The 27,028-nt window shown below is 35.4% G+C and overlaps 3 protein-coding genes across 5 annotated transcripts; 1 reads left to right on the forward strand and 2 right to left on the reverse strand.

Moving 5' to 3' along the window:
- Window positions 1-920: 920 nt before the first annotated feature.
- Window positions 921-5,893, reverse strand: LOC104889642 (mediator of RNA polymerase II transcription subunit 6). The gene is made up of 5 exons (XM_010674910.4): window positions 5,543-5,893; window positions 5,001-5,175; window positions 4,731-4,800; window positions 3,434-3,540; window positions 921-1,251 (listed from the first exon to the last, which is right to left on the reverse strand). The coding sequence occupies exons 1-5, from the start codon at window positions 5,782-5,784 to the stop codon at window positions 1,084-1,086; spliced, it is 762 nt and encodes a 253-aa protein (XP_010673212.1). The 5' UTR covers window positions 5,785-5,893; the 3' UTR covers window positions 921-1,083.
- Window positions 5,894-7,868: 1,975 nt separating this feature from the next.
- Window positions 7,869-26,925, reverse strand: LOC130494102 (calmodulin). 2 transcript variants are annotated; one of them, XM_048640619.2, is made up of 8 exons: window positions 26,649-26,925; window positions 24,235-24,604; window positions 22,197-22,267; window positions 12,118-12,281; window positions 10,375-10,467; window positions 9,278-9,376; window positions 8,634-8,907; window positions 7,869-8,158 (listed from the first exon to the last, which is right to left on the reverse strand). In XM_048640619.2, exons 1-8 carry the CDS (start codon window positions 26,722-26,724, stop codon window positions 8,031-8,033), a joined length of 1,275 nt encoding a protein of 424 aa, XP_048496576.1. In that variant the 5' UTR covers window positions 26,725-26,925; the 3' UTR covers window positions 7,869-8,030. The 2 variants fall into 2 exon arrangements, with proteins under 2 accessions (XP_048496576.1, NP_001409246.1); NM_001422317.1 differs by lacking the exons at window positions 22,197-22,267; window positions 24,235-24,604; window positions 26,649-26,925 and having other exon boundaries at window positions 7,872-8,158; window positions 12,118-12,420.
- LOC104889644 (ubiquitin-conjugating enzyme E2 22) lies at window positions 17,066-23,049 on the forward strand. 2 transcript variants are annotated; one of them, XM_048640028.2, is made up of 8 exons: window positions 17,066-17,227; window positions 18,664-18,705; window positions 20,225-20,337; window positions 20,764-20,908; window positions 21,084-21,161; window positions 21,741-21,853; window positions 21,988-22,091; window positions 22,497-23,049. In XM_048640028.2, the coding sequence occupies exons 3-8, from the start codon at window positions 20,335-20,337 to the stop codon at window positions 22,882-22,884; spliced, it is 831 nt and encodes a 276-aa protein (XP_048495985.1). In that variant the 5' UTR covers window positions 17,066-17,227; window positions 18,664-18,705; window positions 20,225-20,334; the 3' UTR covers window positions 22,885-23,049. The 2 variants fall into 2 exon arrangements, with proteins under 2 accessions (XP_048495985.1, XP_010673213.2); XM_010674911.4 differs by lacking the exon at window positions 18,664-18,705.
- Window positions 26,926-27,028: the final 103 nt, after the last annotated feature.

Consider the following 27,028-nt stretch of genomic DNA (forward strand, 5'->3'; position numbering starts at 1 on the left):
GTCATTGGAAAGGAGTCATGTGGCCTAGAACAAATATGTGGATGACTTTACGTTCATTTCGAGGCAAATTTTGGTTTCACGAGAAATGAACAAATTGTGTGTTCAGAGGCTTTTCGAGGCAATGCAGATGGTGCCAAGTACTCGCGCAACGTTACAAATCATGTCGGCACTCCTAGGAATGCTTCGGGAGAAAATATGACCATGCTCGTAGAAGTCCAAAAATGTCCAAAAAATAGCCAAAATTGAAGGTTATAATACACGCTTTCGGACTTTCTCGGAGTCCAAGCTCCGAATGCTATGGGATGCTACCTAGGGACATGGGAGGTCATTGGAAATGAGTCATGTGGCTTGGAACGAATATGTAGATGTGTTAGAAGATATTGGACCGTAGGTCTATATCTATGGGTTCTCCTTGTACCTTGAGACGAGGTTTGATCATTGAAGAATTGAAGAATTTGAGTTCGATTTTATTTTAATTGTGTTTTTTTATTGTTATTTGTCCAATTGTAACGTTCGTTTTACTGCCGTTACAATTGCGGGAGGGTGTTAGAGGATATTGGACTGTAGGTCTATTTCTATAGGCAAGGCCCATTAGGTTAAATTTATTAAGTTGAGTTTATGTTATGTTCTATATATAAGTAATGTAATTGCTTAATGAGGCACAATAATACATTTCTTCTCTATTAACTACAATTACATTACTTATATATAGAACATAACATAAACCTAACCTAATATATTTAACCTAATGAGCCTTGCCCATGGATATAGACCTACCGTCCAATATCCTCTAACAATATCTCTCTTTTCATCACATTGGTCCCTCTTTCCATCACATTGGATCACGCAATTTGAAGTCATGTAGATGAAATTTAATCCTACGTCTTTGTAACACCCCTGGCCACAAAACTAAACTGAGGTGGCCATCGACATGATTTGACATAGATTGATTTCGTGCAAACACATTACATGAGATCTTTAACTACAATTTCTATAGATGCGTTTGATTTAATATATAAAAAAAAAGACTTACAAAACCCTGATTAATTATTACATGGAAAATTGAAGAAAAAAAAAAGTAATCTAATCAAACTTCATTCTTTTAGCAGGACCTTGGTCAATGATGGGATCGACAGACGGAAGCTGCTGATGCTCCGTTATTTGCTGAGTTTCTGAGCCTTGTTCTGCTTCTGTAGGTTGAGATGGAGCATAGCCCTCGGGAAACGGGGGTGGTGGAGGGGCTGGTTGTAGCTGCACGGATAGAGAAAAAGTTGCTCAGAGTTCATACCAGATAATTGTGCAAAGCTCTCGTTAGAGCACTGAAAATCTCTACTAACCAGTAACCAAATCCCAAGTTAGAAATTGATCATATAAAAAGGTGAAATAAGAAGGTTTTTAGATTCTATAGTTCCAACTTCCATGAGTGATGAGTTTAAAAGTGAGGGTTTATGTTGCTCAGAAATACAGGCTAAAGCTTCCAAAACAAAAGACTGATCAAGATAAGACTAGCCAGAAATCTCGTGCCGAACCACCACACTATCACATATTTGAATATTTCTACCACGACATGATCTGCTTATACACGCCTCACTCACAATATAGGCAGCATAAATCTTGTCACTTCTGGGGGCTTGGGAAGGTATGATATGCATAGATGTAGGCCTTATGTTACTCAAAACTCAGATAAAGTGTACTTGAACACAGGTCTCCACGTTTCGTACTCGTCCACTTCAGAGAAAAATGCCATGATTTTGGTTCAAAATGAAGTATCTGTCAACATAAGGTAAAAAAAAGGTGCTCCCTAGTCCCTAACCCTGAAACCCTCCTTCCCCTTGAAGGCTTGAACCACCTCCTGTTCAACCATGGCTATCTAGGGCAACCACAACATTACATCAGCTTCTTTACCCATTCTTTGCCCCGACTTTCTTTAAAAGGTCTCTCTTTTCCTTCTCTTTCAAGTTTATCCTTATTCTGACCCCCCCCCCCCCAAGGTTTTTTTTTCAAATCCTTCATCTTTCATTCCTTCACCTTCCCCTTCAAATTCTTTCCCTTCCACTGAAATTATCCCCCTATTTCTAAGGATACCTTAGCTGCAATCTACATGCACCTTGGTTTTCTTCGGTATATATTCAAGATTATTGGTGAATCATTACTCTGTTGACTATTTGTCACAAGGCCCTCCCTGAGGGGTGGAAGTTGGCAGGTCCTGTTCTTTTACTGGATTAGGCAAAAGATTACAGAATATAAAATGTCTGCGCTCTTAAGATCACAGATAAGTAGGGACGGTCACCCTTAATAGTTGATCCTCGAATGGGTATTTTGTGACCGTAAGAAGATGGGATGCGAAGTTCCGACCATCGAATGGGTATTTTGTGACTGTAAGATGGGAAGCTACTGTCAATGAGTTGCCAGTATGAATGGAGTTGCCAGAATCACTCATGGAACTTCACAGGCTGGATATTGTAAGAGATATTGGGAACTAGTTAGAAAAATTTATCAAAACAGACTTGAGAGGTACAGAATATAACAGAGCTAGATCATAATGAGACCAGCAAGAGCTCTTGCCAAACCTCCTCGTCCCTCAAGAACTCCTCTGTGAGATACTTAACCCATTATCCCTCCACTGACAGAAAATATGTACGTTGAGCTTCTAATATCTCAACCTGCATATGGCAGGCCACACCAGCAGCCTGAAAGTCATCCTTAATAAACACATACAATCAGGTAGCAGTGGTTGTCAGCTAGAGCAAAAGAATGGTCAAACGGGAAGAATGCTGAATTCAATAGGAATGCCAAAATGAGGACCTAAGGCTCTAAGAGGCAACTTTCTAAATCTGATTAGTGCTGATAACCTGAACCTAGTGCTGCATTTTGAGATTAAAGTTGGAAAGAAAAACACTGAGGACATTGTTAAACGTCTCCCTTTTGACAGACATGCTTTGTAATTTTGTTGAGCCTGTGGCTTTTTGAAGTCCTTGGCAAATCGCAACTCAACCAACATCAGTTTCCTAGTTTCGAGGAGAAGACGCCAAATTATGAGTGGAGTAGTTCTCTTAAACTAAAATTTTAGGAAACAATTAGGGTAATTTGTGTGATTTTGCTTGGCTAGTTATTGACAAGCTTACCAAATTTACCCATGCGTTTGAAAAGTGCAGGGTGGGGGGGTTCATTGCAACAGGAGGGGTATGAAGAAGTAGAGAGGATCCCATAAGACTTCTGAATGCAAACATCACTCTCCAAGGCACATTAGTTCCAGTAACTAGAGTTGCAATGATGTCTTACTCAGATCAAAATAGATTCATATGAGTTAATTTTAGAATAGAAAACAGTAGTACAGATAATCAGCCTTGCAAAGTAGCCATGTGTCTATGAAACTTTTCAAGCACTAATAGAAGGTTGGGATGCATAATACACTATAATAAGTATAACGCACCTTACGCTGCAAGGAAGCGAGAATATGATCTACTCTCTTTATTTCTCTGAGATCATAAGTCTCTTTACCAGCTGTGGAATCATCATTTGCATCATCACTTTCAGCGTCTGTTACAACAAACAAGGAAAAAACCAGTAAGGTTAACATTTTTCAGTGCTCTCCGTGGTTCAGTCAATTAAAAAGATCATGGACTTATTATTATCTGTGGAATCAAGTACAACTGACAACAGTTAGGAATTAGCTTAGGCTTATTCTTTTAGTCCTTTCTAATCATTAGCTAAGACTTATACTCCACGCATAAGTTAAATCCAAGTATCAATGTATCATCTTTGACTTTGAATGAAGAGAGACAGAGTGGTTATAACAATTGACCAGGCTTCTCCACATTCCAAGTTATAAACGAATAAATACCAGTTAGATGATTCGACATTCAATGATTAGAAAGGATTTATTTGCCATTAGTGATGACTGATGAGGACTACATGGTTATTATTATCACTGGCAACAGCCTAGAATTAGCTCACACCTAAACTCCATGCATAAGATAAATGCTGCCCTCTGCTACAAGGGAAAAAGGATTGGCAACCCTTTCAAGCTAGTGCCTTCTGAAATATTTTTCCCAACTTCCTTCTCCTTTTTCTTTGAGTGCAGAGAAGCAGAGTGGTTATGGAAGCAATTAACCAGGCTTTTCCACATTCCAAGTTATATGACTGATCCCAGTCATCCCACTTAGATGATTTGACATTCAATGACGAAAAAAGGACTACTTCAAGACTTAGTGATGAGAAAGGACTACATGGTTGATGGTGTCATATAGTCTAACTAAAGAGTCCAAAAGGCTTTAGAATTTCCGTACTTAAGGCGGGAACTGCTGCAACGAGCTCTTAACTGATGAGAAATCTCAAAATATAGGCAAAGGTGACATTACAATGCAAGATTGGCAAAAGGATGACCAAATTTGAAGCCACTCCCATAAGGCCGTAAGTTAGTAAGTCAATCCACCACATCACCAACAGGTTCAGCAGAAACTTTGAGTAACGCACTGATAAAATGACCTGTACCTTCTTTGCTCTTCCATAACCCCAGAGAAGGAATAAAAAAAGATCTTGCCAAAACTCCCTCAAGTTCATGTAAGTGACCACATAATCTCACATTCCCAACGACTGTAAAAGACAACCTACTACAACATAGTCATGAGTAGAGGTAATGCAGCCAACCTAACATGTCTACCAAGCAACGATAAATCACTAAATATAAAACTCTTGTAAAATTAAAAACAGAAGCGTCAGTAATGTACCGTGTCCGATCTTCTCCAATTTTGAAGCAGCAGTCGAAAATGCCTTTTGTATGTAATATAAAGCACGTCCCTGCCCATCGAAGCACAGTTTTACAATCAAAGAAACTTCAAAATCATGGGTATTACAGCCCGAATAGAAGAAATTAGCTTTACGTTTTAATCAAATTCTTTCCCAATTACATTTAATCTAAAGGGAAATACCAAGCACCATCAACAATAACAGCTAATAGAAAATTTGGACGTCCAAGATACTATCAAGTATCAACTTACAATTCTTGCAGAGAACACATTACAAAGCTGAGGAGCTTGGTAGATGGAACCATCCAACACATAGTAAGTCAACATGGGTGTAACCTTGTCAGGATTATCCCTCTTTTGCTCACGGATGACGAACAAATTAGGCTCGATAACTTCATTTAGCATATACTCAATGCCTGTCATCTTCCTACATCACAAACATACCTACTTCTCAATAATCACCATACATAGCATCATTCCCAGAAAAATCATATTGAAGCAACATATCAACACAAATTTATTCTTACAATCCAAATCTTCTGGTCCGCAATACTATTTCTCCAAACATTTACTTGCTTCAAGCATTTGAATTGAACTATCCATTTAAAATGCCCAAAATTAAAATTACAACCAACAATGTTCAATCAAAGTAGTCAATGAGAGCAATTTACTCAATTAAACCTAGTTAGCAATTTCCTGACATATGTTAACCAAATTAACAGAGCAAAACATACGAAAACCCTAATTAACGAACAAAACAGAGAAAAGAGGGAGAAATTAGGGATTTTGCTTACGAAAGATGAGAGATATCGAGTGGATGGATGGAATTGATCCTGAGATGTTCATTATTGCAAGTACGATCATAAAAGGGAGATAAAGCGAAGTAATCGAAAACAAGATTACGATCGAGAGGATATGTGTTAAGCCATAGTTGATCTCTGAAGCAAATTCCGGTCATATCAGTTCCTGGAGGTGGCGGCAATGGCGGCGGAGTTCCATCGGAGTTAGGGTTTCCTGGCATTGGTGTTGCCGCCATTGTTGAGTTCTTCTGGTTGAAGAAAGTACAATTGAGTTTGAACTGGATTTTGTAGTGGAGGAGGATTGGTTAGCTTGAGCTACAGTCGAACTTAGTGACTTATTATGACTTATGAACGCACACACTCGAAATAAATCTCATTTGCTAAATCACGCCCTGAATTTTCCTGGTAATGCCGTGTATTTGTATAAAATACTATATTTTTGTATTTTTCATTTCTTTTTTTCATTTTCTCCTTTTTCCTCACTTCCCCTTCTTCTTCCACACCACCATCACCTTCATGCCCCCTCCACCACCACCAACACTACCACCTCTCATAATGTTTTTTTTAAAAAAAAAAACCAAACAAGTTGACAAAGCTCACCACCGATGCCGCACCTCCACCGCCACCCCACCACTGCCGCACCTCCGGCGCCACACCACCGACACAGCATCACACCCTCTTCTCCTCTGTTTTATTCCTTTTCTGAATTTAAAAAAAAAAAAATAGGTAGGCGTCCACCATGGACGCCCCACCACTGGTGGAGGCGCCCATGGCAGGCGTCTGCCATGGGTGCCTCCACCGGTGGTCGGGCGTCCATGGTGGATGCCTCTTTTTTTTGAATTTTTTTTTAAAAAAATTAAGGGAGGCGTCCACCATGGACGCCCCACCACCGGTGGAGGTGCCCATGGCAGGCGCCTCACCATGTGGTGGAGCGCCTGCCATGGGGGCCTCCACCGGTGGTGGGGCGTCTATGGTGGACGCCCCATTAATTTTTTTTTTATAAAAAATCACTGTAAATTGAAAAAAAAACAGAGGAGTGATGGTGGGGGTATGCGGTGGTGGTATGTCGGGGTAGGTGTTCCGGCGGCGGTGGTGCAGTGGTGTTCTCGCGGTGGTGGTGCGGCGGTGGTTGTGTGGTGGCACCGGTGTCTAGTGGTGAGTGGAAGAAGATGGTAGAGAAAGTGGAGGAAGAAGAGTAAAAAAATCTGGAAAAATTAGGAAGTGAATCAAGGGGAGGAGAGAGAAAAAATACAAGTATATAAATACGGTATAAAAATACCGTATTTAGGGCGTTACTAAGAAATTCTAGGGCGGTGTTTAGCAAAGCCCAAATAAATCCGTAGATCGTGCAACACTTGAGTAAGATGCGCATATAGGCATATGTATATGACTCATAAGCCAAAAGTACATACGACTATATGAGCAATAAGTGATAGTTTAGTAGCGTTCACATCACTTCTGATCTTAGAGATTTTGGGATCGAGTATTACCCCTGCAATGAAGGATCTCCAATTTCCCCTCTTTGTAATATACTAACAATTCAAATGAACAAATATGCACATATGAGATACTCTCTCTGTTTCAAATTCTAAGGCATTTTAACTAAAAAAATTTGTTTCAAAATATAAGACATTGTATATTACCAATGTAAAATTAAATGAAACTTTATGCTATCAAGATAAGATTATAGGTTACTTTCTATTATCAGTACAATATTTAATGTCAATTCTTATTACCTATGCAAATCTAACTAAAACTAACTAAATTCTTAATATGCGTAAAAGTGATTTGCATGTCTTATAATTTAAAACAGAGGGAGTATTTTCTTGGGATACAAGTTCCCATAGGTCAATAAGAAGAGTTATTGTATAATGACTCATTGGTACTTTTTTTAGGCGAACTTATCGTTGTTTTTTTTAGGCGAACTTATCGTTATTTTTTTAAGGGGTTACTCGTATATTTTTTCAGTGTAGACACTATAGCAAAAAGGAAAGATAGTACTCATAGTATGCCTTCTACACTTAACACTTTTATAAATTTTGTTGAAATTATTGGCTCTCATTGTACTCAGCAGCACCCTTTTTGACATAAAAGTTCATATAGTAAATTGGTGAGCTCATCGCCAACACAGATTTACCCATGTTGACACGAGTTTTTCGATTCATTGTCTCTCATCTCTGTTTGCATATACTTTGTTTAATTTATTCCCATTGAATCTTTATTTCTATCATTAGATAATCTAGTCTTTGATGTTCCAAGTCAATTCATGTCGTTAAGGCTAAAATTTACATAAACAAGCATCAACAATTGCTAACACAAGTTATGCATAAGAAACGTAGTTCTACATATTAAATAATCTTTAATTCTTCAAACAGTTGATGCTTCATCCAAGATCAACAACTAGATCTTCACTGATTATTGAGCTAACATAAAATTGTATGACTTCTAATTATGTAAAACTAATTAATCAAAGATCAAATATTTAGGCTTGCGATACTTCTACTTCGTCTTTCTGCATCTTCTCCATTAGAATATGCTCTTCTTTAACCTTACTTGTCTGGACCAACAGCTCCTCCACCCAATTGCGCAGCTGCTTGGATGCCGCCTCATCTGCTTCTCACACATCAGTTAAATTGAGACACTAGCGTTCTTGTTTGGTTGGCGGAAATAAATTTTGATACACATAAATTAATTTATAGCTAGAATTGTGAAGTTTCACCATAATATCTTGTTGATCTTCATGAATTTTTAATCACTATCCATCACTACTTTACAAATAATATTGAGTGGTAATGAAAATTCGTAAGGAAAAGCAACCTCTTTAATGACGAAGTTTTATTACCATCGGCGTAGTTATGACTATTGAGACTTTCTTTACAAAACTAGCATGTATAAATTCATTGATATTGCCGCCATTTATTAATGTCTGTGAAATTGATTGTGAAGAAGAATTGAACAATAATCTGCATAACTTTATATAAAACCATTCATTTCTAGCAAGTAATACGAGACGAAGGAAGTATATGAATGAATTTCAAAAAGTTGGAGAATGATATATCTCCCAACATGCATTCGAAGGGTATACCTAGTCTTGGGACAGTGTGGCCTTGAGGGTGCCGTATAATCAGAGGATCCTGAAAAGTAGTGGCAAATTCTTCAGAGGGAAGTTTTAACCTATCTTTTTCTCCAATAAAGTGAACTGATTTAGCCTTGATGGATTCTTTGTATGCAACTTCACAAATGCTTGGAGTTCTAAATTTTGTTCCAGATATTGATATAAAGAATTTGAAGGGTGGATGGTCCTTCAAAACATTCCCTTGTGATTGGTATCCTAATAAAAGCGCGGATAGTGTTGCTCCCTGATATCAAAAAATTTGTTAAAGTTATTTAGAAGTGACCGGGTATGCTTCATCATTCATAAACATTTTATGTAAATGTAGCGTCCTATGTCCATCACGTATTAGACATAGACACGCATCATAATATATGCGTCGAAATTTGATCGATTAACCCTTTTTTTTTTTTGACAAGATCGACGTAATATTGATTAGACTAAAAGGGACTAGCCCCGACGAGAGATACACGTCTGCAATTTGAGCCATAAGCGTTTTGAGTTTAACAAGACTTTTGTGCTAAAACAACACTTATTTTTACCATTTAACAAGACTCTAAAACAACATTTGTCTACATATAGATTGAAAAAACACAAAAAGAAGTTGAAAATGTTACCTGAGAGAAGCCAAGGAGACCATCAAAGGGTCCCTTGGTGGTGATATATTCACACAAGTATGAGATGCACTCTTCCAAGTTAGTGTACTCCGTAAATTCCTTTCGAAGAGAAGAAGTTAATTAGCACTGTAATTCAAGGTCCGATAATACTAGTGGGCTTTGCCAAATTTCAACACTTATGGGCATTTTGGCATGGCCTAACACAATAATGTATACATGAACCTAAAATTTGATGTTTGTAATTGTAGCCATTGAATTTCTACAATTTTAGGTGCATTTTATTCACCGTGAAAAATTAAGTTTCATGTGTGATTATATTTAATTAGATCTGATCAGGTGAAAATTTAAGGTGAAAACAGGGCTGATCAAGTCCAATCGAATCTAGTTAAGTTCAATTTAGATAAGTTTAGGTGGAGAAACTCATCCTTCATTTTTTTCCCCTTCATCTTAAGAATGACTGCCAATTCATGTGCTTGAGAGACATTCATTCTAAGGACTTTATAGAAAAGAAATATTTTAGATATATAAAGTTTGTAATTTGAGTTTATGGAGCATATATATACAAGTGGTGGATATCAACCCACTATAATTTTTAATTTCAAATTTATATCTCTAACGGCACTTATATCTCTATTATATAAGGGAAGAGAAGGGGGACACAAAAATTGGTAAACCTTTTTATATCTTTAAATAATAACATACAAATTCACCATCTTTTACCATTATACTCTCTTAATTAACAAAATATTTACATCATCCTTGATTTATTGGTTTTCAAAAAACAGAAGAAAAATATACAATAAATTTTATGAACAATTTTTCTTATATACTATCACGCAATTGACCTTTTGTTTGTTTTCGCACGTATTGCGTGCAAGACTAGTAATTAATCAATTGCAACCACTAGTATCAATAAGAAACAAGGCCTCTTGTATGATATAAAATGCGGATTATATGTATGTCATCATCACACCTCTTTTATTAAACCAAAAACAAGCTACTATTTTATTTGTCCAAAATACCTTATTGTAGTAGTTGGCAAGAAATAAGCAGAAAATCAAGATACATGCATATAGTACTATATAATTTTAAAATACCTTATCAAATTGGAACCATTCATAGTAAGGGGGTGGAAAGAATCCCTCAATGTCGGACTTGCCACCAGCAGGAAATATACCATCTGGAAAATCCTGTCAAATTAATTGGTTTAGTTTATAGTAGTTAGGCTAAAGACCCACCTCAAGTTTGTATCATTTTGATATGATAATAACATCTTGATTTTTGATAGTATATAATCCTAAGTCTGTAAACATTATAATCCCCCGTCTCAACCTCATTTCCATAAAATTTCAATGTTTGTAAATGATGGGCTACGCATAATTTTGTGCAATTTTTACCATATATTCGGATGGATCATGAACATGATATATTCAAAATTATTTTTTTTTTCTCACAGTTCATTTGGAATATCCAAATAAGAATAATCACATAATATGGGTAACGCTCTAAATAAGTAAAAAATATCCCTAGATGTACCATGCACATAGTATACCCGGATTTTTTATTAAACACTCATATTTCTATTTGAAGTGACAAAAGTATTCTTATATTGTATATTAATATTAACTTTCAAATTAGATTTCTAAGTATGTACGAATTGGACCGAGTTAATATAAATCAAATTATCTACGAGTAAAACTCATCATTATTTTATATTATTTGTATTAATATATTATTACTTGATGATGATTATATAATAACAATAATATCTAAGAAGTAAATTAATATTACTATTTTAATAATTAGATTTATAATATAATAATATTTAGTAATAAAAATAATGATTGGATCGGACCGCGAAAATTGGATCATAAACCGTTTCGACGCGATTTGATTGGTTTATGGGCTAAAAAACGTGGGTTTATTTGTTTTTTGACCGAAACCATGTTCCTCCTAATAATAATAGTAATAATAATGAGTAAAGCTATAATAAATAAAATAATATATAGAATTAATAATAATATTAATAATAATATAATAATAATACTTAATAGTAATGATATAAAAATAAATAATAATAATAATAATAATAATAATAATAATAGTAATTAGTAAAATAAATTATACCAACATAATAATTATATTTAACGAAATGGTTATAAAAGAATGGAGCTGAACTAAACTGAACTGAACTGAACTGAGCTGAACTGAAATGAAAATAAGTTGGGGAGAGCATGCCCTAATTGTATCATATATAATTAAAAGAAGTCATGGGTTCAAATCTTGTTGCAAGCTAATTTTACTTTTGTTATTGACATGACTTATCACTTGTGTACACATTGAACAATTCTAGTGGAGTAATAGATGTGCCACGTGGCGTGTATACATTGCGTGGAGGTGCCATGTGGCGTGTATACATTTCACGCACGCCTTTTAATTTATTTGGGGGGTGAAATTTTTCATATATATAAAATGCTCACATTTATTTGATTGCCTCTACTAAATTCTTGTAAGAAACTTTTCTTATTAACTCAACGGCTGTTATTGTGAACTTGTGATTACGAATTCTAGATGATTGTCTTAAATTATAATCACATAAAATTTAGTGGTTCATAATGATTTTGGATTTAAAATTATTAATCTAAGATCATTCTCAACCTTTAGATTTTCATGATCGTATTAACCACAAAAAATACATCCTTGTTACCATTGGATTAAATTCAACATTATTGTTGATGTAATTCAGCTCAAACTTCATCAGGATATTTAATTGTTCATGCCAGAAAATTATTTTTTTAATATTAATTTCAGTCTATTCACAGGAGGAAAAAAAAAATTACCAAATCGAAATTGCCAAAAATAGAAGGATCCCATTTGCTGATTTGCTTCTTGAGGAAACTCCCACTTGTTCTAAATCCATGCAGGCACAAAATCTTCATCTTCTTCCCCTCAAAACTTCCCATTTTTCTTTGAATTTCCTTACTCACTCTTAAGATTAATATAACTCAGTTTCTAAAGGTTATTTTTTTTTTTTGCAGAATAGCATAATATGTTTCCATCTTTTGTACTAGTACTATTGTGCACCTACCACCCCAAATTTATTAGGGGCCAACTACCTCCTTAGAGTTAGCTTCTGAATTTTCTCACTTCAAGTGAATGGCTTCCAGCTAACTTTCGTTGCTAGAAATTTTTTGACCAATTTGTAGTTACAACAGTTTATTTATTTATCTATATTAATTAGATTTGTCTCATTTAGGATTTGTTCGGCAAAAGTAGTTTTTATGGTGATTGTCAGTTGTCACTGTTATTCATAAATTTGATAGAAGTGAAAATGGGTCTAAGCAATCCAATAAGGAGGAGGAGAGTTTGGTCCACATACAAGGCTAAACAAGGTTTCATATTAAAACCAATTAGCAATAATAGGAGTAGCTCCTCTAACTTATATTATGGTACTTTTTTTTGGTTAACTGGAACGATATATAAATAGGTTAAAGTTAAGCTAGTGAAGCTAGCAAAGGGATTTATGATCCCATCATTACAAGATAAGCATAACTGTTCAAAAGTAATATTCTCGGCCTTAATGCCTAATTTCACCCATGGGGCGGCTACACAAAATCGGCGGAAAACTCCCACCTCCCCACTTCCTTTGCGACTTGTTTTTGCTAAGATGTCAGCCTCATGCACTTGGTCCGAGCCACTTTTATTTCCAGCTTGATGTGACCCTCTCTCTGTAATAGTTGCCTGCAAACATTAGTATGATTATCATACCGATCTCTTATCCTTGTACTTCCATTTATAAAATCCACTGGTATCAAAGAATCCGACAAAACAATGCAATTCTTGCAATGATTCGCTTCAATCCATAACAACGTTTCATATATGGCAAGGATTTCTGCAAGGTTGGCATCATTACACACCAAATTACCACAAAAACCTCTCACCCATTGGCCCGATTTACTCTTACAAATTGCTCATACTCTTGCATGAAGGTTAGTAGTACAACAGGAGGCATCCACTAATATAGTAAAATCATGGGTTAAGCCGTTAAGGAGATTGAGGTGGTTGTTGGAGATTGGGGTTTGAGGATAAGATAGGTTTTGAGCAAGCATATTTTGTGACAAGGAATAAGCTAAGACTGACTGATGCCGGAAGCATATTATGGTACTTTCTCTCCTCTTTTTCCAATGTGGGGCAACTCACATGTGCACAACATATATGGGGTTCAACGGTTATTGCTACTTTTTTTTAACTAGCGGTTCGCAATTATAAATTAACTATTAGAGCTTAGCTATTGTAGGCATGAGAAATCGCACTGTCTACACGTTGTGAGCAAGTATTATTAGCCGTCCAAGTAAGCACCGTTTTGCCTTCTTTGCTTGCTTGCACTCTAAGTAACCATGAACGTGAGGGAATTCCAAGCAAGCCATGCACGAGCTTACAACTTTACATCAATGACAATTTATATGATTCGAGACTATTAAAGTTTGATGTAGTATGTAATAGGTAATTGTCTTAAAATCATATGAAGTCTATGTAGCTATTGCAGCCAAATCAATTGATTAGATGCTGACTCCAATATAGATTATTATAAAAGTATAATAGAGGAGGAAGGCATAAGTTAGAAAGACCACCTAACTTTAATTTGATTGAAGATAAGTTATTTTGATCCACAAAAAGTTGGTGATTATTCAATCGCCATGCCATAATTTTATTTGGTTGCTATAGGAAATATACACCAATCACGCACAATACGTACCAAAACATAGAACAACTCTCCATAATTGACCCACCTAATTAAGCATATTAAATTTTTGGAAAAATTCACAAGAAAGAGCTTAACTATTACCCATTTTCTTTTATAAGTCTCTATTATAGATTATTCCTTACAGGTCTCAAGTTTACTATCTTGTGATTTTCATGCATAGATACTGATCGAGTTACCTATAAATGATTTAGAAAGTAAGATTTTAAAATGTTTACCATCTCCGAACACTTTCAACAAGTGACAAAGACTTATAAAATGGGTCAACATTTAAAAATCTTACCTTTTAAACCGTTTATAAGTAATTTAGGACTTGTAAAAATCACAATATGGTAAACTTGGGACCTATAAAAGAAAATAGGTAATAGTTGGGCCCCCTCTTGTGAATTTCTCCTAAATTTTTTCGAAAAACAATTGTAAAAAACTACCTAATAATATTAATATCTTGAGAAAAGCCACCTAATAACAGAAATATTTTAACAACTACCCCCTTATTAGACAAATTTTATTGTAAAAATCTACCTTTTGTTGTTATTATGAAAGTTGACTAAATTTTTCGTCATTGACCAAGCACATGACATTAAAAGATCCCTAATTTCCCCAATTTCTCACGTTTTCACTCTTCTCCCTATCTTTTTTTTTCGGGCTCTCCTCCCTTTCTTTTACTCTCTTCCCTTGCACCTTTTTCTCAGTTCAGCCACATTAATTCATACCCATCTATGAAGTAGGGTACGAAAAATTTAACCATCATGAGACACAAATAAATCCAGAATTATTACTTTTCAGTTCAGTAAGAGCCAAATCCAGCAAGTGTAAACCAGAAAAAGGTTTGACGAAGAGAAAAAAAAGGGAGAGAAATAGCACGTGAGAAATTGAGAAAATTGGGGATTTTAAAAGTCACGTGATTGACACATGCTCGGTCAATGTTGGAAAATTTAGTCAAACTTCATAATTCCGCAAAAAGTAGGTTTTTACTGATGACAAAAACAAATTGTCTCCCATAGCAAAAGTTTCTATCTCGATTACATTAAAAAAAAAAAGAACTTCGATTATTATTGTATGAAAATTCTAAGAGCTCTAATTGTTTTCGGTTGATAGACGAACTAGTTAATTAATAATATTTTGAAAAAATTGACAATGGGGGTCCTAACTATGGACCATTATTTTTTCCAGTTTTTTCACCATATACCCCTGATAAAAAAAATTGCACCTTATACCTCTACAAGTTTCCGAACATATATCCCCAATTAAAAACCCACAAGATGCTTTTAATGACTGATGATCATTTAGGCTCCGTTTGGTAGGGCGTAAAATATTTTCAGTGTAAAATGATTTTCATGGAAAACAATTTACAATGGAAAACACAATTCCAAAATTAGTTTTCCGTTGTTTGGTTCGATGTAAGAAAAATGATGAAATGAAAGGGAAAGTAAGGAGGTAGTGTGTATAAGAGAGATACGGAAAATAGTTTTCCCTTCATTTTGAAAGGAAAATGGTTTTCCATCATTGGGAAAGTATTTACCCCAAGGGAAAATGGTTTTACACTCTTTTGCCGACCAAACAATGTAAAACTGAAAATAGAAGAAAACAGTTTTCCGAGAAAACGTTTTACGCCCTACCAAACGGAGCCTTAGTCATTAACCGAGAAGATCCCGTCACTAGTCCCCACTCCCAAGTCGTCTTCCATCCCATCTTCTCTCTCCTCTGTAGATGATAATAACAACCCTCTCTCCTCCTCCTCCTCCTCCTCCTCCTCCTCCTCCTCTTCCTTCGATCTATCCCATATTTTCTCTCTTCTTCTTACCGCCTTTTTCCTCCACCCACTTTTCATCTGTTGAAACAAACAACAAGCTCGAGTGATTTGGGTTGATGAATTGAAATAGGGTTGGTTTTGTGTGTCGGTATGACTATTTGAGAGGTTGCGATGATTTATGACGGTAGTTTTGTGTGGGGTGATGCTGATATTGGTGGGGGAGGCGCTGATTTCGAAGAGTTGTTTTACGTCGGGGGAAGGGGATGGGGTACTGTTCCGATGGTAGGGGTTAGAAGGAATGGTGTGGGGGGCTGGTAGACAGGAGGGGCTGGTCTTGGGGGTGGAGGGCTGGTAGAAGGGAAGAATTAGCCTTGACTCTTAAGGGTGGAGGTTAGTGGTTTAGTTTTTTTTTTTGTTATTTTAAAGTGAGTTTATAATTAAAATTAATAAATTTAGTGTTTGATTATGAATAGTTTAGAAACATATGTATTAAATTATTTTTTAGTTGCAAAATTAAGGCATAAAACCTGTATTTGCAGGTTACCAACAAGTAATGACATGTTTTGAGTAGACGTACCTTAAAGGTGGGATTATTCTCAAAATTTCTAAAGATGACTATTTTGAGCAGATCACCAAAAGGTGGGATTATTCCCATCAATTAATCCTAATTCTAATTAGTCAATTATAATTGATTTTTATATCAAAAGTAGAATTGTTGCAATAGATGTAAAACTACCTGCAATAATAATTATTGTAATAGAAAAAGAACGAATGAAATATAAAGAAAGAAAAAGAGGGACTCATTTGATGAAGAGAAAGAGAAATAAGAACCAAATACAACAACATCTAATTTATTCTGAAATGACTTAAAATGATAAACATTTCACTCATTTTAGAAAGGATGAAGTATATAACTAACAACCAAACGGACTATTATAAATATTGGGATTTTGTTGTCAAGTGACAAGTTTTGAAGTAGATGCGTTTCCCTACGACACAGTTTTATGATTTTCCAAACAGGAAGGTACCAATGGCCCCACTTTCACCATCCACAAAAAAATAAAATTATTTCATTTTTTTATGATTTTAAAAAGAGAATCTGATTCTCTAACGTCTATAAATCTGAATTGTAGAGCAACACATCATTTCAAATAATTTAATGAACAAATTAACAATTCAAAAATGAAAATTATGCCAAAAAATAAGTAAAAAAAATTGTCTTTTTCAACGTTATATGGCCCCTCATGTTTTCATCTATTTATTCATCTACCCTTTAATTTCTTCTAATTTCTCTGATTTCTTTCTTTTTCCACAAAAAAAAAAGAATTAATTAACTCTCTCTTTCTCTCTCTAATTTCATACATAAATTTAGTGAAATACTCTCAATCTTTGCTTTGCCCTTCTTTCTCTCTCCTGACTGTGCACTTCAGATAAGGTGAATTTATATGTAACTTTTTGTTGGTCAAATTTTTCTTTAAGATTTCTTCTTAATTAGATTTTTGACATAAATTAATCCGAATTTTCATCTGGGTTTTTCTCAATTGTTTGATTGATTTGTAGTTCTATTGATTCTTGCAAAGTTGTAGTGAAAAATGTTCATAGTGATGCTAAAAGTTCGATTCTTTTTGGATTCTTTGATTGCATTGTTCTGTTTTTTTCAATCAATTGGTTGTTTGAGTGAAAAAGGTACAATCTTTTTATTCTTGTGAATTAGGGTTTTTGGGTTATGATTTCATTTCAATTTGGGCTCATTTTGATGTATTTTGAATTGGGATTTTTGGGGTTTTCTGCAAATTCTTTGTGGATTATTGTTCTATCTAATTTACTTTCGTTACTTTCTAGGGTAGTTTTTTTATATTTTTTTAATCTCTTTCCGTTTGGAATCCAATAAAGCTAGCATCTATTGTTAATATTTGGTTGAGGGTAGGAGAGATTTTCTTCTTCTTTTTGACTTACTTGATGATGTAAAGAATGTGCAAATTCAATGATTGATCATCTGTCTTTTGGGGAAATAATTTGATTTGGGAACTGAATGTTTTGCTTTTACTGAAGCTTTTTATTCAGTAGAACAAGAAGCTTGTCATATTGGTGTATGTAAATAAGATTACAGTTAAGAGGGTCCAATTTAGTGTTGATTTAGGAAATGAATGTTTTGATTTTACTCAAGCTTCTTATTCAGTAGAATAAGAAGCTTTTCATATTGGTGTATGTAAATAAGATTACAGTTAAGAGGGTCCATTTTTAGAGTTGATTTTGGAACTTTTGGTTAAGTTTTCTGCACTTGGAAGATTATGAAGGCAGTTCCCAATATCTCAGGATTAGCTTATTTGAAATCCCAAGTATGGAATTTGTTATTCCTCTGAGTTACACAGATATTGACAAAAGTTTGGTTGACATTTTAATTCATGGGTAGTCTAATTTTCTAGAAAGTTAGAAATAAAGAATTTGTTTGGTTGACATGTGTGTAAGAAGTGGAACTTCCTAGGAATTTCTATCTCCCACTAATTAGGGGAAGTTGTTTATGTGGACCCCCTAGGTAAGTAGAACAAAAGATCAGTTGTCCATGGAGAGACCCCGTCCTACCTTGCAATTTGAACTACAGGGGTCGCTTGATAGTATGTAAATAAAAAGGACTACGTAAAGATAAATAGCGAGGCAGTCTTATGGTAATACCACCTTATTTGAGAATATCCACGAAAATGTTGACTTGATAGCTTGAAGGCGTAATATTGAAGTTTTAAACTATAATTTTTTTCTTTTGATAGTAATTAGTTATCTGTTATTTTTGGATGTTGTGAGATTGTTATATTTATGTGTATTGCTTCTAAACTATAATACTTTTGGTAATAACTAATTATCTGTTGTCTTCAGGTGTTGTGAGACTGTTATCTTTATGCGTATTGCTAGTCTATAGTGCTTCTCTTTTACTCTTCTCTTTATCTTTTTCCAATGTTTTTGAGGATTTATTTAACCTTTTATTGTTGTAATTGGGGGAAGGGGTTGTTGATTTGCGCATGATTATGATAGATATAGTTAATGTTGTGGATTATTATGGAGTACTTCTATCGTCTTTTGAAGATTGAACGCCTGAAATTTTATAGGTTGAAAAGCTGTTGCAGTGAACTGTAGCATACTTAGACTAATTGTTTTCAGCTTAAAATTATTTTCGAGACTAAATAGGTTCAACCAAGTTTCACCAAGCTTAGATAAGTGATTTTATGGTGAATAGAGCACACTGTTGATGGCTAATCCATCTTCATGTATCATTCAACACTTACCAAACGGGAAAAATTGTATGATAGCCACCTGCTGAGGGACAGCATAAGGACTACTCTGCATTTTCCTGTGTGGGGCTCTTGTAGCAGGCTGTGTAATATATATTTATTGCTGATTTTACATCTGGGTTAAGGGTTGCTTACTTATTCTAATAACTTAAAGTTGATTGTAAGTTTGTAACTATGTTGTGAGCATGAGCGATCTTCTTGAACATTTCTTTGATAGGAAGTAGTGTGATTTATTCTTGTCGTTCCCATGGGAAGGAGTTTGTAGGAAAGTAATAGAATTGAATCTAATGTTTAGGACTTTATTGCAAGGCAGAAGCGGTTGTTTGGTTCATTTAGGAACTTAGTCCCTAGCTCCTGCAGAAAGTTGTACTTTTAAGAAACTTATTGCTGCATACACTTCCTAGGCAATGGCTTCACGTGTTAAGTTTACATTAGGGAATTTGCACTTTTTAGGGGAAGGAAGTCACTTGCCATGTGCTTTAGAAATTTCCACTTGCTAAAGAAAGTCACAGCCTCACCCTTTACTTATAATTCGTCATGTCTGTCTTCTATCTAATTATAGTTAAAAAAACCTATGTGGCACGGGAACGGCTGGTAGATGGACTGTAGAAACTGAGAAGGTTTAGCATCCATACATTACAAGCTTCATTGGCTTGATATCGGCTCAGATTGTGGAAACTAAAATGTCCCTGAAACCGAGAAACCTCGTGTTCCTGAGGTTTTTGTGCTTCATAGAACCAAACAACTCAAAAGAGTATTGAAGTTTTGTGCTTCCAATTTTATGGGAAGTATAGCTTGTAAATTTTTATGCCTACCAGTCAAGTACTATAATTCTTTAATAATAATCGGCTGAGGAGACTTCAAACTGTTTTAGTCCATAAAGTAGATGCTATATATTGGAAGGTTGTTAAGCTAGTTATAGCAAATATAAGAAGACCTTAACTGTCTGGCATCTGTATTGTCTCAAATACTGCATTGATGTAGCATATCTATGTATGAGTGACAATAATCTAGGAGGGTGTTGTGAGCTCTGTTACCAAACATACTGGTAGTTTATTTGTTTTGAGTTATATGAAACATTATCACACATGTGAATTTGTTTAGTTCTTGGATAAGGAAGACAATCTTAACTTGCGGCTTTTATGCAGATCAATAACCCTGCTCGGAGCCCCTCACCTCTGCAATAGTGGTTGTAGGAGCTCTAAAGAGTCAGGAGAAAGCTATATATCAAAGCAACTTGTCAAATTAATTTGCGTCTATGGTATGTCTCCTTCCTATATTTGTGTCTTAACACATTTATGATTTATTTTGTCTTGATTGGACATACTTTTTGCAATAATGGTTGGTATGATCACAATAATGAGTTAAAATGTGATTTTAATCTCAATAATTCTAAATGGGGTTTTCTTTTACAACTTGATTTTCATTTCTTAAAAGTATTAGGCCTGCTTTATTAATCGCACAGTACATTTTGAACATGTGACCCTACCTCGAAGAAGTTACTTATGAATGCACTATTTAGTAATTCACCTTTATCTCCTTGTTTCATGAGGTTTACTTTGATACTAATAAAACTTGGTTTTAGTTTATTTCGAGTCTTTGACTTTGATGCAGAAGTTCAGAAAGCTCCAGAAATCTTTCCATTGTTTAACAAGAGATGATTTTTCTGTCTTTACTCTGAATGTAGGCTACAAATGAAAATCTTCCACCAAATGTTATTAAGCAGCTTGCAAAAGAGTTAAAAAATCTCGACGAAACACCTCCAGAAGGAATCAAAGTGGGCGTTAATGATGATGATTTCACAACCATATTTGCTGATATAGATGGCCCAGGTACATTACTCACTTTCTCTCTTTCTAGGAAGTGATTCCTGGGAAATAACGAATTGGATTTTGAGTACGAGTTCCAACTATATGGTCGTTTTAACTAGATTGTGCTTGAGCAGACTAAGCTCTTGTAAGTTATGTTTTTTTCCTGGAGAGTGACCTTTGTTGCTAATTGCTGCAGCTGGGACTCCATATGAATATGGTGTCTTCCGCATGAAATTGATATTGTCCAGCGACTTCCCCCATTCCCCTCCCAAAGGTGATTTCTTTTTTTCGGTTTCTTGTATTTATTTCTGTTTGCTTATGTTCTATGTTGTTACTATCAATTTTCAAGTTCCCATCTTTCATCTTTTCTGCTTCTTGAGGCACACACACAATGGTGGTGTCTTTAAGATGCTTGAGTAACCCCTCTGATGCTTTTGAGCCATAATTTTGCTTGGCCAAAGGCTCCACTTATGGATCCAAAAATTATAAAATTGGGACATTAACATCAAGTTGGCTATTTTTGAATTCATCGTATAATTTTAGAATGCAAATGTAAAAATATTATCTCTTTTCTTTCACGAATGACCAAAAGCCAGCTGTTTTATAAATAAATTGGCATACAATGCTGCTCACTTTTGGAAAATAATGTATTTTTTTTGGGAGTTGAATAACTCATGGTAGAGTGGTTTTTTTGGGCTTTATAGTCATTTACTGTTCTGTTTGGCATGGTTATATTTACTGATGCTTCTTTGCTATCAGTTGGATTCAATTATGCACAGCATTTCTTTCATTGAGAGAGTGTGTGCAGTTTTCATAAGATTTTCCTTACTAAGATTGATTATATTGATGGCAGGTTATTTCCTTACTAAGATTTTCCATCCAAACATTGCAAATAATGGTGAAATTTGTGTTAACACTTTGAAAAAGGATTGGAACCCAACTCTAGGATTGCGGCACGTGCTTTTGGTACGTCCTATATGCCGACTTCTCTTTTTTCTTGTTTTTATGTCATGCTAGCACTGTGGATCTCTATTGCCATTATTAATTTGACCGTTTTCCAATTTGTCTTCTGTCGATTATTATTGTTTCCTTGAAAACAGGTTATAAGATGTTTACTCATAGAGCCTTTCCCGGAATCTGCTTTAAATGAGCAAGCCGGCAAGATGCTACTTGATAACTATGAAGAGTATGCAAGGCTTGCTAGGTAATTTTTTTTCTTCTCTTTTCACTTCTTTGGTTTAGGATGTTGTTTGGAGAATTGCTTAACATCGCACCTTAATAGAATTATTTTTCCACCCATATGATTTACGTGGTTGGCTGTTATTTGCTACACAAGTCTTAGGGAAGTAACATGTCTCCCATGGCAAACGACGAGCATTCCTTTTAACAAATGACCAATCAGTTAATAGAATACAAAACATTAGCAAAGTGAAAAATGTCTTTTAGAATCAAATGAAAAAGGATCTTAATCCCCTTCCTTCTTGTATGTAGTGAAAGACTGAAAGTGCTTGTGATAAATTCGTGTGTGTGTGTGTGTGTGAAAGCGAAGAGTAATTATGGGTAGTAGTGAAAGTGCTTCTGATAAATTCATGTTTGTGGGTTTTGGCAGACTGTACACAGGAATCCATGCTAAGCCAAAATCTAAGGTAAAGCAAGGAGCTATTTCTGAGTCAACCACAGCTCTGAATGTCGATCAGAGAAACAACACCGCAACTCAAAACGCTGATCAGAAGAGCACATTAGCAAGTACCGGGGCTGCATCACCATCCCCTCTCGCTCCATCAACGGCTGGCAGCAAAGCGACGAGCCTTCAAGATCAGCCTGTGGGGCCTGTTGCTTCTGCTCCGCCATCAAATGAGAGCGGAGTTGTCGGGTCTTCTACTACACCAGCAGCAGTAGTCGCACCACCTATAGCACAAAAGAAGGACGGTGTATTGAAAGCTCAGGCAGAAAAAAAGAAGATTGATGCGAGAAAGAAGAGTTTGAAGAGATTATGATCACACTTGTGATGGGGGGACTCATGTTCGTGTGGTCTAGTTCGTTTTCGCCTTCCCCTTTTAGCCCTCTTTCATACGGTTGTCACTTTCAGTCACCATAGACAAGTTGCTTTGACCTCACTGTAATGAATATGTATTTTCCTATTTCAAAAGTTTCTCTGTCAATGGACCTCATTATCTTCCTTGCTACTAAACTAACCCATTCCGGCCTCCCTTACATAATACTTCTAAAATAGACATCTTATACTCCTTTCTTCTGAATTGATCAATTGGTTGTTGATCGAACACAAAATCGTACTTCTAAGGAAATTATTATCTGCTGCAGTCGTTGAATTAGATCTTTGATCATTAACTTCACAAACTTTTATGGTTAAAATGAAGTCATGAGATAAAGATGGCACTTAGTCGTGTTGTGTTGTGTCGTGTGTTTCCATCTATAGCCCAAACGACCCCAGACAGCACCATAATTTTGTGCATGCCTCGTGCAAGTCGTGCACATGCTTTGCTTCAGATCAGCACGAGCCAGTGCATCTCACACTGACAGACTTTTACGTAGTTTTTCCCATTACATGATTTTTCTGTAGACTTGTTAGTTTTTAGCAAGTCTTGCAAACAAAAATGATAGGCTGCCGGCTGCCCATCATGCTATAAACGAAATAGGGAGCATTTAGTAGAATAGTATGCAGGGGTGCTTGAGTATATTAACTTTTGCAAGTGATCTTGGAGAATAGCCTATCGGGACAAATCTAACAAGTGTATTTGTTTAATCTTAGTATCTTACATATTAATCTTAGTGGATAGTCAAAATGGAGTGTATAAATATTGTAAAAGTTCATTTGTTGCAAATAATTTAAAACGGAGGAAGTATTATATGATTATCCATCCAGATGACAAAATCACCCCCAAATGACCAAGAGTTAGTTAGAAGGTGACCGAACTTCACGACAAATTTCGAAGTTCAACCACAAAATGATTTCACACTCAAGATTCAAATGGCAACCGCAGAGAGTTATGTTCGAAATTGAAGTAATGATTGGAGTCATGAGTACAGAAGGAGAGCCAGAGAACTTGAAAATTGAGTCATCATTCATCAGAATTAGTTGATTCTCCCAAGCGATTCAGATACAATAGAAACCAGAAGAAAAAAAAGAACTTCAATGAAAGTCACCATTACAGAAATGGGTAAACACTAAACAGGGATTAACGACAATCACAAAACCACAACATCACTAAAATGCCTGGTTTCCATGCATCAGAAATTACTAAGAAAAAAAAAACTATAGGTTCCATAAAAATCCACTAAGCCATTTTACAAATTTGAGTTTTTTAGCCTGTCTGAGAAATCCTCACTTAGCCATCATCACTTTGACAAACTCCTCGTAGTTGATTTGGCCATCACCATCGACATCAGCCTCACGGATCATCTCGTCAACTTCTTCATCAGTGAGTTTCTCACCCAGGTTTGTCATCACGTGGCGCAGCTCAGCAGCAGAGATAAAGCCATTCTGATCCTTGTCAAAGACACGGAAAGCTTCCTTGAGCTCCTCCTCAGAATCGGTGTCTTTCATCTTTCTGGCCATCAAGTTGAGGAATTCCGGGAAGTCAATAGTACCATTCCCATCAGCATCAACCTCATTTATCATGTCCTGAAGCTCGGCTTCAGTCGGGTTCTGACCAAGAGACCTCATCACAGTTCCAAGCTCCTTGGTGGTGATGCAACCTGCCATATGAATAATAACAGGTCAGCTAACAACTAATAGAGATTATCCTCAAACAAAAAAGCGAGCGTCTCAGCCCCTATAAATTCACCAATCTACAAGAAAACCAACTATACAACATACAAAATCAAAAATCAAAAATCAAAAAATTACAGACTTCCCCTTGTTCAAGAAAAAGACAAATTCTCGCCGTTGCCATGTACATCTAGAGCTAGGTGTAAGCCAAGAGCAAATGTGCAACAAAAATAACATTGTGTACACCTAGCTCTAGTTGTGCATAGATACATAAAAGACATGCTGCCAAACAAGAGAGAGGGTGGCCATTCAATAATTTCACTTGTGGGGCCCCCCACCTCTTTTCCTCTCTCTTGATTAGTGCCAAATTGTTAGTATTTGTTTAGCCACTTCTCTTTTAAGGGTATCCCAGTAGGGTTATTAACAGACAATCTACTTCAGTAATAGCTAGAATTGCATTGACCCATACAGTTTATAAGGTATGTGCAAGCCTGGTGTAGGTTGGCAGGACCCATATGTTAAATATTCTTTGACATAATGAAAAAAGTCAAATCCTACAATATAACCCCAAATCATGCACAGATGAGAAGCAGACAGCCCTTTCTGTTCCAGAGCATATGATATAATGTGGGGGAAGGGGTAAGTGATGCAAGGAAATTATCCAAGGATGTATTAAGACCGTTCGTGAAGCCCGGAAAAATTTTTAAAAAAAAAACAAAAACTGAAGCACTGGTAAGATTTGTCGCATCACGCCAAATATAGTAGTGATTAAAAGAGGTTAGGAAACAATTGTTAAATTACTCAGATAAAGCACAAAAACAAGAGCTGCTAAAGAAGTCAAGAATAGAGACTATAGGGAAAGAAAAACGTTCGAAAAACAGAGTTGAAATCATTATCATACTATTCTAACAAGGGAGGTAATCAAACGTTCGAAAAATAGAGGCAGGTTGCATTCCTTCTAGAAATCTTTTCATTTCTGGTATTCACCCAATAAACACATTGATTTCAACTGATTTAACAAACACTAAGAACATTAAAGACCAAAGGAATTATCCCTCTCAACAATCAGATATAATACAACAAATACCAAACGAGACTCAGTCCTCGTTCACCCCTTTAATAACCAAATACAGCCACCTCAAACACACGAAACACAAACATCCATCAACCAATTAAGATACCAACGAAACACACTAAAAGCCATCTTCGAATGGCATCATCCACACAAAAAACTTCTCCATTCTCAATCAACAGCCTATAGACAATCATCGTCTCCAAAGAAAAATATTACAACCCTCACGATCATCAAATACTAATTTACCAACATAAATTTACTTCATATGCCTATGATTGACAACCACCACCACCACCACCACCACCAACAACAACAACAACAACAACACTCGTAACGAGTCCCGTTGAGGCGAGGTTTGAAAGGTGTAAATGCACACAACCACAATTACTTTTCTTCTATCTAGAAAATTCCAGAATAGTCCATCACAAAACTACTTGAAATGCCTTTTCAGACAAAATCACCAACGTCCAACGACAATTCCCTCAATCAATCAATATATTACTACAAACACATCCAAGCCGTTTTATCAAAAGTTTCATCATAACAACTTCTCCTCTTATTTCCTCAAAAAAAATCAATAAACAACAATTTTATAGACAATATCAATAATATTTTGGTCGACATAATGAAATGACATAATTTAAACCTGAATACAATCATATTATATAAACACAACATAAAAAAATCATACTACACATAAAATATCATCAATTACAACTCTAAACCATACACTTCTCATATTCTTCAAATCAAATCAACAAACTATTGATCAAAACAAACAAATGAAAACATAAACTGCAGATCTTCAACATTTTTCTCAATTTTAATAAACCGATGCAGTAATTCTTCAACTAAAATACACCAACAATCACATCAATCAACCATACAAACGACAACAAATACCAAAAAAATCACAAAAAAATAGATCTAAGATATGAAGAAAAAGAAGAACAAACCATCGCCATCTTTATCGAACAAGCTAAAAGCTTCCTTGAACTCTGCGATCTGTTCGTCGGTGAGTTGTTCCGCCATTTCTAAGTTTTCTCAAGTTTTTTGAAGTTTTCTTCTCTTTTTTCTCTCTCAAAACTTGTGTTTTTTCTCCTTGTTTTTCTCTCTCCAGATAAATATCTATCACAATTAGAAATTTTTTCAATTTTTTCTTTTCTAAAATTTTTATTTTTAGGGTGTGATATATATTTTTTTTTCTTGATATTATGTGAACTCTATCTATGCTATGCCTATATATAAGGAAGAGAGCTTTGAGATTTAAGAGAGTGGGTCTCCTTAATTTATTTTGTTAATTACTTATTATAGTATGGTTATAATTTTTAATTGT

This window comes from Beta vulgaris, chromosome 3 (assembly GCF_026745355.1).
Source record: "Beta vulgaris subsp. vulgaris cultivar EL10 chromosome 3, EL10.2, whole genome shotgun sequence".
NCBI classification, from domain to species: domain Eukaryota; kingdom Viridiplantae; phylum Streptophyta; class Magnoliopsida; order Caryophyllales; family Amaranthaceae; genus Beta; species Beta vulgaris.

Bases quoted from the DNA above. Each gene is read 5' to 3' on its own strand.
- LOC104889642 (XM_010674910.4), bottom strand. From the start codon at position 5,784: ATGGCGGCAACACCAATGCCAGGAAACCCTAACTCCGATGGAACTCCG. The intron at 5,176-5,542 runs GTAAGCAAAATC...TTTGTGATGTAG, and splicing joins CTCGATATCTCTCATCTTTC to GAAGATGACAGGCATTGAGT. The intron at 1,252-3,433 runs GTGCGTTATACT...CTATCCGTGCAG, and splicing joins TCGCTTCCTTGCAGCGTAAG to CTACAACCAGCCCCTCCACC.
- LOC104889644 (XM_048640028.2), top strand. The intron at 20,909-21,083 runs GTACATTACTCA...TAATTGCTGCAG, and splicing joins TGCTGATATAGATGGCCCAG to CTGGGACTCCATATGAATAT. The intron at 22,092-22,496 runs GTAATTTTTTTT...GGGTTTTGGCAG, and splicing joins GAGTATGCAAGGCTTGCTAG to ACTGTACACAGGAATCCATG.
- LOC130494102 (XM_048640619.2), bottom strand. From the start codon at position 26,724: ATGGCGGAACAACTCACCGACGAACAGATCGCAGAGTTCAAGGAAGCT. The intron at 22,268-24,234 runs GTGAGGATTTCT...ATTTGTTAAAAG, and splicing joins GTCAAAGTGATGATGGCTAA to GAATGCTCGTCGTTTGCCAT. The intron at 9,377-10,374 runs GTATTTTAAAAT...TCTCTTCGAAAG, and splicing joins AATGGTTCCAATTTGATAAG to GAATTTACGGAGTACACTAA.